The following is a 17214-nucleotide window of genomic DNA, read 5'->3' as shown; positions in this document are numbered from 1 at the left end:
GTTGTGTTGTCCACCGGTGATGGGTGGATGTGGTTGCACTTGGGGTGAATGTGCTGCACTGCAGTCAGCAGTTTGGGACAGCTCTCCTCATGCTTCCAGGAAATGTGAGCAGGATCCTTTCCGCGCTGCGGGGTACGTGACTCACCTTGCCAGGCCACAAGGCCTCATCCCAGCCCTCACCCATTTCCTCCTGGCCTCTGCTTTCCTACCATGAAGCAGAAGACTTCAGCTCCCAACTTACTGAGTCTTTGCAACTCGGAGGATCTTCCAAGGGCAGGGATGGACCCCTGGAGGTCACCAGCTTTTTCCTCCTCTCCCCATCAGCATCAGACAGTTAGATGGGGGGGACATTTACACAGAGAGTGTCCCAATTTCCTCCTGTCTTTGTCGCCCGAGGTACACAAGACGTTAGGGAGGCAGCAGTCTCACATCTTACACCAGTTCTTTAGCAGGCTCTGTCCCAATATTTTTAATTTCATGGCTCTGTGTGTATGGTGGAGTGTGCGTACACGTCTGTATTTGTGTATGTTTGGCAGGGAAGGGAAATGCACCCTACTGCAATTTTAGGTGAGATTGAGCAGGCATTTTCTGCTGTGCTCTCCAGAAATTGCCTTAACTGAAGAGCTGCCCCGGTGCCTACTGTTCCTGTCCGTACGTCCCTGACTATTTGTGGTGATACCACTATCGTGCCATGAGAGAGCTTCCACGTGCTGCTGAAATCACCGTTGGGGTGTGCAGCGAAACCTCCATGTTTGGTCTGATGTCACCAGGTTGTTTCCCAAGCAGCATTGCCAATGGTGGAAAGCTGAAGTTAGGCAAAAGGGAGGAGGAATCCAATCAGATTATTCTCTGGTTACAGTCTTGTCTGAACAAAGGTTTTCTTGCTGCCTTAATGGTTAGTCTGGCTTGGGTGATAAAAATATTTACCAGTTTATTATAAACAGCTGAATCTACAGCCTACGTAGTCACATTATTTAAAGATGAAAGTAAGCGGGATAAAAAGTGAACATTTAAAGACTAAATTGCTATACTGACTTTGAGTAGGATTCTGCTCATGTTTATATCCAGTCCCTGTAACCCCAGGGAGAGCTACTGACTCATGCTGGAGGTGACTGGGAGCAGGGACTGGGCCGTTACAGGCACTGGAGTTGTACTGATATATACTTTTCATTATCCCTCCCTCTAGGTTTGTTCCTGATTATGTTTTCCATCATCTCAATGGATTTCTTTGGCTTGGAAGCAGTGGAGTCTGGCTACCTGATGTCATATTTTGGTGTCCTTCAAATGGTAAGTGAAGTGGAAGCCCCCCTCTTGCCACACTAATGTCTAATGTGCACCTTGCTCCCTTTTTCACTCATGTTCTCCCAAATCCAGACATGATATTGAAGTGAAGAGCACAAATGTACTCCTAGCTCTGCTGGTGTTACTTGACTTCAAAAAATAAAAATGTCTCCAGATTTATTCTATTTCTTGGAATGGAAAGAAAGCAAAGCGAGGAGCGTCTTGATTTTTTTTTCTCTCTTGTCCCTTCCTGCAGGCTTGGAATTAGATGATCTTTAAGGTCCCTTCCAACACATACCCTTCTGTGATTCTTGCAAATCTTTAAGCTGTGGAGCTAAAATTTCCAACAAGTGACACGTCATCCTGGTTTTTGTAACAAAACGTACATTGAAGTTAACGTGCCTTGATTATAAGGTTTTCAGTGGTGCAGGGTAGCTCGTTTACATTTGCTTAGTAGCACCCTGTGAATTTATGTAGGTAGATAGTCTTACTGGTATTTTCACAGATGCCTTCAGTGTAGAAGAAGGACTAGTTTCTGCTGTGTGGAAACAAGCACAGCAAGCTTACGCTTTCAATAAAATAAAATAAAATAAAATAACATAAAAATATATATGGGCAATGGAACGTGGTTGTGAGACTAATAAAATGGGCAAAATGGAAAAGTCAGCTGAATTAGGCCATAGCAGGACCAAAAATAATGGTGCTGCATTATTTGGAGGAAGAGGCTAATAACTGTGCAGACAGAGCAACAGATGGTTACAAGCCAGCCGGAAGGTAGAGATGCAAGTTAAGCAATATCCTGAAGGAGGGTGGTCTTGTTATTAAAAAAAAAAAAAAAAAGAAACGCCTTCCTTTCCTGGACATTGCCGCAGAGTTCCTGTGGGATTTGGAGGAGCTTCCCATCTGTGAAATGGCTATTTTAGTTCCTTCCCTTGTGAGCTGGATCTGGCATAGTGTTGCCAGTCGCTTGGGCTCTGCCCTGTTCTCATAACGTGATAGAGCAGCCAGAGAGCATGGCTGTGCATCAGTGAGCAGAGTAAAACATCTGGATTTGAGGAGCTGGTGCCTTCACCATGTGTGTTTTGGGAGGGTGGCATTTGACTTGCTGTGTCTCGGTCCCATGTGTTCAACACCTGCTGTCAGCTGGATGCATGCTTCCGTTCAGCTGTGTTGGAAAGGAAAACAGCTCTGCTGCTCCACAGCAAGGAAAGAGTGTGTGTGGCAAGTGGGGTGACCAGCAGCTGCTTGCCAAAGCACGTCTGACCCAAACTCCAGTGCTGATGGAGGCTTACTCTGCACTTCTCTTTGTGCGCTGCCTCCTACAGCAGTACCTCCAGGATTGATTCAGGTTTAGGGGGGCCGAGTCGCCTTCTGATTTCCTCTTCCCTCTTTGAATGTAGAAGGACACACCAATAACTCTTAACATAGACGTGTCAGCTAAATCCCTAATATATGTCTACACGGAAATCAAATTTGGGATTGCAGCATGGAAATGGTTCTTGTTTCAAGCTGGCTGCTGTGGGTTACGATACCACCAAAGGTGAAAATGGTGCAGTCTGGGAAGGAGTGGCGTTGTGTTGCTCAACGGAGCTGGGACGGTGCTGCTTGGTGTGGGATATCTGTCTGTCTTCATGCTATTGTTTCCCAGGTTAGTTTGGCTGAAACTGCTGTAGATAAGGTTACCTGCACTGCCGTGCCAGTGCACCCTACGGTCCTGAGGGGTGTGGGACCTGCTGCTTTCACTCTGCTTCCTAGCAAATAACCAGATGGCAGCGCTAGCCAAGGCTCTGACCCTTCCCACAGTCTGGGTTTCATCCCAACCATACCCATTACCGTGCTGGAATCCAGCAGTGGCCTCCGGGCTCAGGTGCAGTATCTGCTTTGCTGGGGAGGCTTTGCCTTGGGGCGTTTGGCACAGAAACTGGCTTTTGTCAGCCAGGCAGCTTGCTTTCATCTATCCATGCAGTTTCTGTCTGTTTTGCTACACATGTTCAACAGCGCATGACTTCGGACAGCAGAAATGCAGGAGGAGGGAAGTGGTCGTAGCGTATGAAGGAACTTCTTTTCCTTGTGGTGCTGTGTTGGGGTTTGTAGTCCAAACACCAGAAAAAGAAAGAGAAAAATGCTTTTTTTTTTTTTTTTAAAGCACAGGACCTCTGAATCCTGATGGCAGCAAAGACATCTTGCAAAGCACTGCCTGCTGCTTTGTTGCTTGTTCTTTCCACTTTGTAGCTGGCAGTTACCAGCTCCACTCTAGTTTTCACAGGACCAGATCCTCAGTTGGTCCAAATCTATGATGCTTTCACCATCTGCCTTTAAAGCTACTGTAAGACATGAGATTTGTGTCCTAACTCTCAAATCAGGACCCTGGCTGCACTGGCCCAAAGGTATCTCTTGTAGATAGTGGCCGAGTTAATACTTTACAACTGCTTTCTGTCGAGTTTCCTCCAGTGGAAGATGTGCACAGGAGATGTAACGTGTGCCAGCTCCATCCCGCTGAGCTCATGGGCCTTCATCGTCCCTCAGCTGGCATTTCAGGCACGTCTGTTTCTGTTGTACAGTGAATTGATACTGCTGGAGATATAAATGCAGATTAAGGTGCAAGCAAATTCCACCAGTCTAGATGGGTGAATGGTGATTAATATCTGCTGACTGGCTTCCCCACTTCACTTGCTAAATTATAGCTTTATTCATAACAAATATAACGTCCTTTTCAATGAATTTCATCAAGCAGGTCCTCAGCTTTGATTTCTCATTCCTTAGTTTGCCTTTCTCTAAAATACTGCAGGGGTTTTCTCCCTGACTTGCTCTAAGCCTCCCTGTTAGAGATCCCCCTCTCATTTGCATTCCTCCTGGGCCTGAAAATGGGCCACATTTAAGAACTTTTATAGGTGGGAGTGGACGTCATAGAACCAAAGGGGGAAATAAAAATCAAGCTGCATCCTGTTTACTCTAAACATCCTTGTAGACATTGAAAACAGTGCTCAGGGGTCTGTTCTGCAGGGCAGGAGGGCAAGGCCGTGGTCTCCTGTACATGTACAGTACACACTGCCTGTGCTAAGAGGTTTCAGGCGTGCACAGATTTCGGCGTTTTGACGTCAAGCAAGACCTTGTCCAACTGTTCCCCAAAAGTCATACACCAACAAATGGCATTGCCTGGTCTGCCAATTCCTGGCAAGTCCAGTAACATTATTGCAGTTTCTATTTTTTCTATATATTTTTTTCCATTTAATTTTCAAAGCTAACACAAAGGGATGTCACAGCCCCCTTTCCCAGCCTGGTAAGCAATACCAAGGCAATTCAAATACTGATAGTCTCTTCCTGCTTTCCTCTCCTGCCCCGAGGTTGTTACGCTCCAATTGCTTAACTTCATTTTTCAGCTTCTCAGCCTCATTTAACCTCCTGTGGTGACAAGCAGCCACCACACTGTCAACATCTGTGCTTCTCATCATTCAAGTCAACTACAGAGTGTGTAGAGAGGAGATTTGGAGTGGTTTTGAGTCAGTCAGATAAGCTTTGAGTCAGATAGGCAACTCAAGAACTTTGCCGTGGACATCTCAAACACCTCTCTGCACAGGGGGATCAGCGCAGAAACGCCAACCACATCTCTGCATCCCATCTCTGTGGGATGGTCAGGGAGACCTGAGTGGCCCAAAGTAATACATCTGCTGACATTATTGTTGTAGAAGTACCAACAGGTGTACTTGTCCATGGGAAAGAGGCTTCCAGGCTCTTGGGATGAAGCACTAGGAGCTGGTGTAAATTTGCTGCTCCAGACGCTGCCCCTGCCCTGCTCTTCATCCTGGACAGGTCACCTTAGCTCTTCTCCAGCAGACTTGACACTAACGTTCCCTTGTGAAGCACTCCAACTTGCAAGGTTAAATAGCCTTGTGTGGGAAGTCCACTGGCTCCTTGCTGGATTGCATTTTCCAATAATAAAATAGTTAAAGGGTAATTAAATATATATATATATTTATGCATTTATTTATGACTGCTAGGAAGAGATCATCAGCTGCACCTGCTTGCAGTTAGGCAAAGAGCATCATCTGATAGCAGAGGATACGGAGCAGGCACAGTGAGGGTGGGAAGGGGACAGACGGATGGAAAATAGCAAGGGGAGGATAATTCATGCAATGCAGGCTCCGCACCCTGACAGCGTGGGGCTGGCTGATGGGCTGGGGTGGTGCCAGAGCAAGTCCGGGAGGAGGAGTCTGATGGGAGATAACGAAATGAGGATGGGAAGGCAGAGAGCGGGAGGGGCACAAAACCTCACATTGCAGAAATCCCCTTGCTTGTGATGTGTTTGAATCATTTTCATCTGATTGCTGGTGGGTATCCAGTGAGAGGTCTGGGAGCCCATCAGGGATGCTGTACCTCTTGTCCTCGGCACTGTGATTCCAGAGCCCTCACATCTCAGAGGCCATGTGAATGAAATTTCCCTCCTATTGAATGTCTAGGAGTGTGGGATGCTATTCATTCTCCCTCCAGAGGATAATTAATTTCATAATCATATGAAAATTAAAATAACTTAACTTTGCATAATGGGCAAAAGCAGGCCTAGGATCCAGCTCTTTTTGGAGTGGGGAGTGTGATGGCATGGAGGACTTCAGGCGTAGTATGTGCTTGGAAAATGCTGCCGGAGGATTAAGGCAGGGGAAATACCTGGAGTCCCTGGTTCGTATCTGGTCACATCTGATGCTTAGATTTCCAGACATGGGAGGGGGCAGGGGGAGCTCTCCTTAAGAACTTTTTCTCTGAAAACAAAGCAAAACACACAAAAGAAAAACTCTGGGTGGGACAAAGGGGTAGGTATTTATTACCCCGAGGACCAAGAAATCATAAGACATCTGTTCTAGTTACTGCGTTTAGTTGGCATTGTTGTACAAACTCCACCTCTAGCTGTGCAGCTTCTGGAGGGACAAGTTCGTACTGAGTGATTCTGGAAAGATGAGAGAGATTCCTGGAGGAACGATTTACATTGCCTATCATCTTATCACCAGCCTGTCCCTCTTGCTTTTTTATTTCTCTGTGCAGCAAAAGGGATGATTAAAGAGCTGGGGATTTAATTACAGCCAGGTTCGCCTAGGGGGAAAACCCACTTGGTGAGAGGACCTTGCAACAACAAACAGAAAGTTCTCCAGTTTCCTCGCTTTGAAGGATTTAAACCTGTGGCGGGGGGTGGAGGGGGGAAAGCCAACCAGTAGGCTGGAGTTTGCAAAACACACGCTCGTCTCTCCCCTGTGAGGCCAAGTGCTGCTTCAGCAGTTCGGTCCTTACTGTCAGCTCTCCTTGCAGCCCCAACACCCTTGTGCTCTTCTGCAAGACCTGAACAAATTCTCCAATGCTTTCTGGCATTGTCGTATCTATAAAACAACCTCCTTCCCCTCCCACCCATACTAGTGCAGGGTTTTGCACTACCTTCAGCCTGTCAAGAAATGTCCAGCACTGTTTGATGCCCCAGCCTGTGTCTACCCCTGGTCCCAGCCCTTACGTGGGCTGTGCCTGCCTCCATGAGCTTCTCACGTCTTCTCCTTTCCAGGTGTTTGTTTAAATGGGTGTCTTCTTGCTGGGCTCTTTTTTCAGCGGGTGCTTGTGAAGGAGTTTGTAGGAACAGCCTCATGTCCAACGGCCACAGGTGGGCATGAAGGATCAGCCAGGTATCTGTATGACTTGGACTTTTTCCATGTCACTACTTGAGGATCCTGGTCTGGCTCCACAGCAGCTCCACACAGCAAGGAAACTGCTTTGCCGTTAAAAAGTCAGGCAAAAAATAACGCTTTAGACCTTTAAACAGCAAAAGCCTTTTCCATGCTGTAAGGGACTTGGGAGAGTTGGTGGTGAGGTCTACAAGATGTGTCACTGGCTCTCCCAAGCGAACGGGAGCTCCAGCAGATACAGTAATAGTGGGGTTGGTTTTCTACATCATCATCTGAACTAATGGAAGGAATCATGAGTACGAATCCAATGTAAGGACAAAGAGAGAGAGATTTGGCTGTTCTGCATTTATCAGGAGACTTATTTGCCTTGTAAGAAGGAGGGGGGAGGAAAAAGAAAAAGCAGTGTTGGTTTTTCCTGCGACATGTGTACACAGCCACGGGCAGTGCCTGTTATTTCACTTGCAAACAATTTCCTCTCCCTTTTGTTTATTGATGACAGAACACATTCCAGCCAGGTACACTGTCTCTGCCCCAGCACTTCAAAGGAGGTCAGGTTACAAAGGCAAGCACCATCCAGCAGATTAAATGTGGGAGGGGAAGGCCCATGAGATCTCAAGTGGAGGCTGCATGCAAGGAAAAAGCCTCGAACATGCCAGCAGGAATAAAAATGAATCCCACTGCTGCCTTTTCGGTGCTGACCAAGCTTATCCATGGGAGCGAGGAAGCCCAAACTGTCCCAGGTGCCCCCGCTACTGCCTACGTCCATACTAACAGCACTGCAAGGGCAGCACGTCACCCAAACCCTCCACGAGATCGTGCACACCAACCTTTTGGTTTCCTCCATCCCAAATGTGCCCATGCTGCTGCTCGAGCAAATCGGGCACCTGCATGCCCATGAAAAATTGTAGGTGGCATTTTGGCAGGTGTGCTTGGCACAAGGATGTCATCACTGGGTGGTGCAGATCCGTCTGTCCCCATTTTTCTAGACTTTTCTTCCTCTAAGCCTCTTTCTAGGGATTTTACAAGCTTATCTATGACTCAGGAAAGCTCTCTGCTGGAAGTAATGAGTTGTCAGGTCTCATTTCTGGCCGTAAGCAGGTCCTGAGCTCCAAAAATATTATCCTTCACCTAAATCAAGATGCTGGTGTTAGAAAGGGTGAGGTGATGACTCAAGATGAGGGGCCTTTGTGGCTTATGGCTGAATCAGCAACAACAACGCTGGGAGGGAGACCAGCAGCAAAAGCCAATGGGGCCCAGTAACCAGTGGGGAGGCTGGGGTATGTATAACCCAGGGATGTCCACATGGCCTGGGATGGAAAGCGGGTGACGTGGGCTGATGCTTGCCGCTCCCATGGTGATCTGAGTAGGCTTCTCTGGAAATCACTGATGATATCCCCCCATGACTCAAGGATGGGCAGGGACAGGGCTGCGCCTGCACGGTGAATCCCGATTAAATACACCATTCAAGTCCAGGCAAATTGAGAAACCTTTCCTCCAGTGGCTCAGAGGAGCCGAACTAGGGTTTGGGTGATGCCACCACCATGTCAAGTCACGCCGAGGGAAGGCAGTCCTGTGACTCAGCACAGCCCTGGCGGGAGGGATCGGCAGGCTGGAAGGCGTTAATGACGGTTCTTCTTCATTTTCGGAGTGCTCAGCTTAATGAAGCATGACTCAGCAGCTCCTCCACCCATCCCGCGCAGGAGCTACCAGGGCTGGCCTCATCCTCCTCCCGCCCGGCCCATGTCCGTGGCGGGCGTGAAGCCGCAATGACTCAGGTCACCCCATCGTTTGTCCCAGCATCGCACTGCACTATCCCCAATGCCACCAGGCAGGTGAGCCGCACAGGGCTCGTGCCTCCGCCACGTATATGTGCCCAGCGCCTGAGCCCTGCCCAAGGGTGGCACAGGGACAGGGTCAGGGTCAGGGACAGGGACAGGGAAGAGGCAGAAGCATGAACTGGGAAACCAAATTTCTGCATGGCAATATGCCCCCTCATGCCAAAAATTGTGCTCTGAAGGACAGCAAAGGGATAATTTTGATTTTTTTCCATTAAGTTGTAGCTTGTTGGAGAAATACTTAAACTAGTTATCACTCTTTATGAAAACTTCACCTTATTTTCACTCTATGTCTATTTACGTTTTACTGTTTGATTTTATTTTTGCAATTAAATTGTTGTGTTTTTTTTTTTTTGGACTATTTGTTGTACATTAACATTTCTTTTAAATAACATCCTTTTTTATTTATCCTGCACTGATTTCCTTTCAGTGGATTTAGGGTTTCTCCCTTAGGATTAGCACAGTAAGGCTGACAGCAGCACAGCCGTGGCCCAAGTCAAATCCGAGCACCAAGGTTTTCTTTAGGCTGCACCAAAATTGAAACGAAGCCATCACAGAAAACAAAGTGTTTTGCACTAAAGCTCTTCTTTCAAGTCAGAGGGGCTTTCATTCAGATCAAACAAACCCTTCTGAAGTGGGGGAAGCTCAGTAGATCCCTATCTGTCCCTCCCCTGGAGCCCCGTCAGCCAGGATGAGCTCTTCCACCCTCTGTCCTCTCCTGCCCACTCTGTCCAGTGCCAAGTGCGCCAGATGCTGAGCAGAGAAATGAAAGTGGGCACCTTTGCTCTCTGAAGCACTGTAAAAGACAAACATGCCCTGGGATTTACATTTTCTGCTCCTCCTTCCATCCCCCTCTCCCCCAGTTTTTGCTTAAAAACTATAAAACCAATTCCTTGCCCCTTGTGCCTGTGCATACTGCTGGGGCTGGGGATTAGCATCGCTGTTGTCCTTATTTCCTGTATAAAAATGATGAACTGCCCAAATAATACATTTATAGTTTAAAATAATGGCAAGATAAGGTACAGGAGAGGAGGTGTTTTCCACCTCTGCATAAATATGTACCGTTTTGCTTTGGAAGAGCTTGCCAAAAATGAAGAATTTAACAGTAATTGTATTTCACAAATAAAATAAAATAAAATAAAATAAAATAAAATAAAATAAAATAAAATAAAATAAAATAAAATAAATAAAATCCCAAGTTAAAAATTTGTATCTCCACATGCCTTTCGATGGTTTCAATCACCGTTGCTGACCGGGCAGTGACAGCAAATTCACAGAAGCACCACTCCTTAGAGAGATCTTCCTCTGACAGGGTGGATTTATCACTAGGATGCAAAATGCTCAAAAACATGGATTGTGTCTTGAGGCCATTTACTGTGACAGCAAAGACCCTTTACCCCCCCCCCCCCCAAAAAAAAAAAAAAGCAACAAGGAAATAACTCATTTGCTCCCTTTCAGTTGCCCTCTCAGCTTGTTCCCATTGATTTAAACTGGATTAACGTTGCTTGTGTGCTTCTCCCCCAGGTTGTGCAAGGTCTGGTGGTTGGGAAGCTCAGCAAACACTGCACGGAGAGGACCCTGCTCAGGCTTGGCGTCCTCGTCTTCGCCGGCGTGGGCCTGGGCATGGTAAGGTTTGCTGTAAAATCATCCACGGTGCCTTTCAATAACGTGGCAGGCAGGGGCCCGGCTGCCACCACTGCTGCTGGCAGTGCCACCGCTGGCTCTGCTGGGCAGTGCTCAGGGGGGACCAGCAGTCCTGGGCCTCTCTGCAAACATGGCTGTGCTCAGCAACGATAAAGAGTGCTGTGAGTAATGGTTACAGGGATTAGCAGAATAATAATCCGGCACAGAAATTCGTAAATCCATCCTGAGTCACTGGATTTGCATAGAGGTCCTGCCTTCCGTCCTCAAGCCGCTGCGTTTCCTGAACAGCCCAGAAAGTAAATGCAGATTATGGGGAGAAAAAACATTGCAGTCGTACCCTGCTGTGAGACAGAGAAGGACTTTTTTTCTCATCTTTCCGGGCCTTTGTTTTGCCTAATTCCCCCAAGATTAGAGCATTTGGAGAAGGAAGCAGCAAGAAAATAATTCAGCTCCTCGGTTTGGGGATAAGCGGCGTCACCCATCGCCAGTTGTATTGGTGTGGGCGAGAGTCGATGCCAACCCCAAATGTCAATCGGGAAATCGTGCTGACGTGGGCAGCTCTGCCGATAATCACGTTCACTCAGATAAGCCAGCTCTGCCCAGGGCGGTGGGATGCTTGGGAAGGGTCTGCCTGGTCCCTGCCCACTGGCATTGTGCCTTTTCAGCTGGTGGTGGTGTGCCCCATAAAGTGTGGCCCAGGGGTGGTTTTAAGGGTCTCACCACTCGGGTTTGGTCTTGGGTGGGAGCAATTAGGTGGGGTCAAGGTGGAGCTGGCCCACCTTGAGATGTGAGGACCAGTAGATGGGAGCAGGGCATGGTGCCGCTGATTTTGGGTCTACAGGGCTCAGGCAGAGGGCCTATGGTGGAGTAAAGGGCTTTGGTGCACCAGTGTCTCACTGGGATGGAGGGCTGGCAGCTGCTGAAAGTACAGGAGAAAGCCTCGACAGCAGAGCAGACTGGAGGCACTCACTCAGCCAACTTTGTTGGATCTGGTGTATGTGTCTGAAACCTATCCAAAACCAGTGTGGATGGGACACACAAGCTCACTGGGCAGCAATGACAGAGCAGCAAGGGGGTGATTTGGGGAGGGTAATTCCCATTTTCCTCTGGAGAGACAGCAGCGCAGGGGCCACAGGGCTGACGTGGCTGCACGGGGAGGGGAAAGCGGGGAAGGGAAATGGTTGGTTTGAGAGCTGGCAGTTACACCATGCCTGGAGGGCTGTGGACGTCCTGACAGCATGGCCCAGGGACAAGGGTCAGTGATGACTTCCCACAAGAGCTATTCATAGGCAAATGCAGCAGCCGTCCTTGTTGGGCACACAGTCCTTATTAAAAAGCGCTCTGTTGGGTGGTTTGCTGCAAAAATATCTGTCTCTGGGGTGGCTTTTTGTTTCAGGCAGGTCCCAAGCACAAGGATGACAACAAATCCCCAAAGAGAGGCAGTGAGGAAAAGCAGCTATCTGTCCATACAAGAACCTCCAAAACCCACTCCCTTGCCATGAGGCGGGCTGAAGGGATTTCAGATGGGGGCCGCCGATGGCCGCAGACAGCCGGGAAGAGGCTGAAGGATGCTTGGCAGCAGCAGAGGGAAGGGGTGGGCTGGGAGCCCTGCAGTCACACCTGGAAGAGGGAGAGCAGGGTAGGGTGTCTGGCATGCAGATGCTGGCAGTGCTGCGAGCCGAGTGTGTGGGCAGGGGCGTAGGAGGTCTTGGCGGTGTCGACGGGGAAGTTTTTTCGCTTTGTCTCAAGGCATGGCTGTGCCCCATCCTGCCTCCTCCCCTCTGGTTCCCAGGCGCTGGGTTTTGAGCTGAAACTCCTGGGTCTGCCTTCCTCGCCTTGAAAATGGCCTCGGATCTGGCCGGGTGGAAAAGGTTGCTGTCTGCTGGGCTGCAGATGAGTAGCAGACACCAAGCTCCACCTGACCCCATCCCGTCAAAGCCCCAAGGCAGCAAGGAGACGTTCCCCAAGGTCTATGCACAGCTGCGAGTCTGCTCTTTCCTGGCCATTTCCTTCACCCTCCAGCCCCTGAAGACACTCCTTCAAGGCAGGGGAGTGTTACAGCTGTTTTTTCCTACAACCGCCGTGTTGTCCCGCAATGACATTTGCCCTGGCAAGGAATTATTCTCCCCCTGTCTGAATGTTTATGTACCAAATACCTGTTCCTCTGACTTTGTTCACCAGTTCCTTAAGCAGGAATGCCTAGTTCTTAACTAAAATGTAGGCAAAGAGCCCCTCCAAGGAGAGAAACCTGGCCGTGTACAAGTCTAGAGGGGAACTATGAATAAACCTCAGTATTTCCAAGTCATTATTTAGCGATGGCTCTGGGCTTCTCCATCTTCTGTAGCCAAGAGGCACAGACCAGTTTTTATGAGTGAGAACCCCAGAGAATGAAACCTCTGGCTGGGCCGGTGACTGTTCCAGCCACAACAACACACCTCGAGATGAGGCTGAGGGCAGGAGACTGGCAAGGGAGGGGGAATTTCCTTTCCATGCCCCAGAGAAATATATTTATTTGACCAGCAGGGCTGAGAGCCGCTCTAGCCCCATCGCTGAGGGATCCTCACCGCTTTTGTTTAAGCATTAAACAGCTGGAGGGATGTTTCCACTAAGAATATGTGCAATAACAAAATCATTACTCTCCTTAATTATGCTCGCTAATGTGCGCTTATGGCCAGAAGACCTATTCCAGATTACTGAATTTGGTGAATTTATTAGCGAGGAAGCAGGAGAACAGGATTAGAAATCCCAAAGGTACAGCATTACATAATGCACCGGGTTCATTCATTTTGGCAAGCTTAGTTTGGTTTTAATTAGTTATGATAATGAACCAAAGTGCCTTCTCTAGGCTGTTTTGTATAAGTAATGGAGGCTTCCTGAAATACACCACATGCATCTGCTGCTGAACATTTCCTTAGGACTTGGACAAGGGACAGAAGACCGGGGGGAGGGTGTGGGGACGTCACTAATTCCCAGACACTAAAAATACCCGCGGCAGGGCTGGAAAACGTGCTGCCGGATTACAGGGTATCGCCTGCTACTTGTGCTGCATGCTTGGAATAATTCCCTGCACACAAATGCTGGGAGACGGAAGACCCTGAAATGGCCAAAGCCACATTGTCATAAATCAGTTGGGGCTCTCACAATTTACCTAAATGTCACAGGTTTGGCTCGTGATGTTTTTCTGTATAGTTTCTTGCTGCAAAGTTGCTTTTTTGTGCTCTCTAATGATCCGTGGTCCCTTGTGTCTTGTCTCTTAGGCTCTGATGAGGACTGTATGGCATTACTGCATCATTGCCTTGCCGCTGGTGTTTGCCTTCACCATGCTGGGCACCATCACCGACAGCATCCTCACCAAGGCTGTCCCCTCCTCCGACACCGGTAAGGCTCATCAGAGAGAGCAGACAGGTCCTTTTCCATGCCCTTTGCTCTTTTTTTGGGGCCCATCAGGTGCTTCCCAGCTCAGGCTCCAGCTCACCACAGTGGATGCCCGTTTCCCCAGCAAATCTGGCTGCAGCAGTTGTATGTGGTGGGTGTCAGTGGAGGGGTGAGTGAGTACCGGTGGTACTAGCACAGGATGAGTCAGAGCAGTGTTGAACAAACATCCCACGGCCGGTGCACCCAGTCCTACCCTACCTGCTGCCATCAGGCTCCAGGGTGCTGTCGGCTCTGGACCTTCAGTCCCCTTTGCCCTACACAAGGTGAAGTCCGTGGCCTGATATACCTCACTCTTTCAGCAGCTGTTTCCCCAGAAAGCTGACACCATCCCCAGCACCACCATCCCTAATCCCCCACTCAGCACCAATCCATGTGCTTTGCTTCCAGCCCCATGCGGTCATTGCCCTGTCTCCATTTTTGGCCATATCTCTGCATAGAGTTACTTTATTTCTCTGTACAAGGGGTCTGAAATGCAGCCGTAGAAGCAGAAATCTTCACATCTGCAATTTTTCTTCAGTTGACTGAGGAAATATGGCTGTGTTGTTGCCATGGGAGCCTTGCTGAGTTTGCCCCATGATGGAGCAGCGTTAACCTGCTACAGTGTATTCCACTCATGGTCTTTCACAGTTTGCTCCCGGAGCTCTGACCACCAGGTACTCAAGAGTTCCTCTGCTTTAGCTGAGCCCTTCTGGGCCACCAGCCTTCACACTTCAGCTTCACTTGCAGCTGTCTGAGCAGATACCTTCCCACAGAACCCTACTGAGAATTGGCTTTAGAGTCTGCACAGCCCATTAGTGAAGTTTATAAAGCACTTTTAAGATGCTTCTGGATGAAGAGCTTTTCTAAACGTCACTCCAGAAGTTTATTTGTAGAGCTGAAGACCGCCTCTACTACAAATGCTGGGAGCCCACGATTTCCAAGCGCGATGTTTCTACCTGGGAGAAGTTCCTAGACCATGCAGAGGCGAGGTCTCAGATGCCCCAACCCCTCTGCATGACCAGGAAGGAAATCTGCTGCTTCACGACTTGGAGCAACATTCAGCGAGGAGGGAGAGTAGTGGAGGAAGGGCACCAAAGGCCTTTGGGGCATAAAGTAAAGCTGGAATTCATCCAGGCTCTGCTCAAAGGGGCTTTGTAAGGAAAAACAGAGCATTGCTCGGCTCTTAAAGCCCGGAGGCTAGCATCGGTCAGAGGGGAAAATGGGTTTAGTTGCCTCACCCTGGTCCCCGCTTGCGTATGTTGTTACGACAGGACAGGATGGATGATCTCTGCACAGAAAGGCAGGATGGAGACAGCCCATGGGGTGGCAGGAGAATGTCTGGGGACCCTGGGATATGTGCTCTAATGTGCCCATCCATTCTGGGCTGATGCCATGTCAAGTGCTCCTACAAATTACAGGCTCAAAACTGTGCACGAGGAGGAGGCATGCTGCCGGAATGGAAGATCACAGCAGTGGTGGAAAACTGTGTCTTCGCCAGCCCTTCCTGCCCCTCACCCTTACAACAGTGCTTTCCCTCATGGTGTTTCCCAGGGAGGAGGCATCTGCTAGTCTCGTGCTTGTTTTGGGCGCATCCCCAGTGAAGGCAGGAATGCCTGACACAGCAGAGCCACGTCCTCGCGAGCTGCCTCTCCGCGGCAGCTGTGGCTGTGACGGCGTGGGTGTCTCTCAGAGCAATGCGGCTGTTAAGATGCCTGCCATCCGTCGCAGGCCGTGGGTGGCACCACACGAGGGCTGCTCCACCCGTACAGCAGCTCGAGTGTGGCTCCTTCCTCTGCCAGCTTGAAACTGGCTCTGCAGTGAGAGCATTTTGGTGGTGTGCTAGGAATCGCCGCTTCCCCAAGGGCGTGTAAATCTGGGGATTCTCCTAACGGAAAAGCCTCTCTTTCATTCCCTGGGGTCAGCCCCTGCTGTTTTTACCTGGGACTGGCAGAGGCTAGGGGGACTTTGCTTTTGGCCAAAGGGAGGCCATGTGAGGAGCTGGAGGTTGGGGTGAGCTAAGGATGGGGTGTTGCAGGACGATTGTCTGTCCACCCTGGCTAGACACTGAGTCACCCATCCTTGCCTCCTAGCTTGGCGTTTCTGCAAGGAAACAGAGACCAGGCGGTGGCTGGAGGATGGCCCCATCCCTTGCACCCACCACCCTGCTTTCAGGCCCCATCTCAGGCCACTCCTCCTGAGGCTGACGAGTTCCAGTGAAGGCAACGGCGTGGAAATGATTTCATTCATTTCCCTTTGATTTTTTTTCCCCTCCCCATCTTCAAAGGCAGGAAGGGAAAATGTTGCACCACGTGCATGTGCCATTCAGCTGGCCGCGCGAGCTGGTGGGAGTGCAGCCCCAAGCCAAGGCGGGCTCGCATCGGCACAAGCACTCCTTGTCCCCCCGAGAATGGAGGTCTTGTTCCTGCCTAAAGGAGGGGGGAGGTAGGAAGGAAGTGAAGCAGAGCATCACTGCTTCACGGGCCTGTGTTTCACAATTTTATTTGCACATCAGGCGCAAAGCCCTAGAAGGAGAGCTTGCAATGAGGCTCGGCCCCCCCAGTCCCCCCCAAGCTTTGCCTTGCTGGTTCGGAGGCGGCCGCTCGTGGTGCCCTGATCATTAAATGAGGCCACGCTATTGCCCCGCGGGCACCAGGCTGATCCGAGCCAGCACTGTCATCTGAAGGCGGTGACAGGATGTGAGCTGGAAAGGAGTGAGCTGGGAGGAGGGACACGGCCCCGAAACCTGTGGGAGGAGAGGCTGGGAGAAGGTCTGGGGTGGGAGGTGACTGCACTGGCCAGGTCTGGCCACATGGGAAGGGGTAGCGATGCCAGGTATGGGAAAAAGCAGGGGAAAAGCTAGTGAAGGAGGAAAAAAAGGGGGAGGAAAGGTACAGAAAGATGAGATCACTGTGATAAAGAAGGTGGCAAGCAAGCATGGGTTTTGGCAGAGCTGAACAAAGTGATGCGGACATGGTTTTTGCTGGCGTGGTGACTCGTCACGGTTAAAGGTCTGATGTTAACTGAGATCTATCACGTGTGCAGCGTGGAAATGGAGCGAGGGTTGAGATTTACAGTGTCCCAAAGCTCCAGGGCATCCGACACGAGGGATCTAATTTAAGCCCATTAAATAGAAATTATCTTTCTCAGCAGTGTGTTACAGAAGTGCAGAGGGAGAGCCCAGCCTTTTGAGAGGATGGATTTCAGCTCAAAAAAAAAAAAAAAAAAAGGAAAGGAAAAAAGTGCCTCCTCAATCATAAGAGCCAGTTTGGCAATTGCAAGTAGTAATTAGTTTAATTCAAATACCTAGAGGGAAAAAAATAATTGCAAAACCTGCCCAGAAAGTTTGGTGGTTGTGGGATTGTTCCCATTGGCAAAGGGTCAGG

General features: G+C 49.5%; 1 protein-coding gene across 1 annotated transcript in view; it reads left to right on the top strand.

The window, feature by feature from the left end:
• The window catches only part of SLC67A1 (solute carrier family 67 member 1), a 64499-nt gene that overhangs the window by 45618 nt on the left and 1667 nt on the right, over positions 1 to 17214 (top strand). Inside the window, exons 8-10 of the mRNA XM_083838804.1 lie at positions 1187 to 1287; positions 10298 to 10399; positions 13675 to 13795. Coding sequence (XP_083694930.1) covers positions 1187 to 1287; positions 10298 to 10399; positions 13675 to 13795 — 324 coding nt within the window. The remainder of the gene's footprint in view (positions 1 to 1186; positions 1288 to 10297; positions 10400 to 13674; positions 13796 to 17214) is intronic.

The sequence above is a fragment of the Anser anser genome, assembly GCF_964211835.1.
Source record: "Anser anser genome assembly, chromosome: 5".
NCBI lineage: Eukaryota > Metazoa > Chordata > Aves > Anseriformes > Anatidae > Anser > Anser anser.
This window is presented reverse-complemented; position numbering and strand designations above follow the sequence as displayed.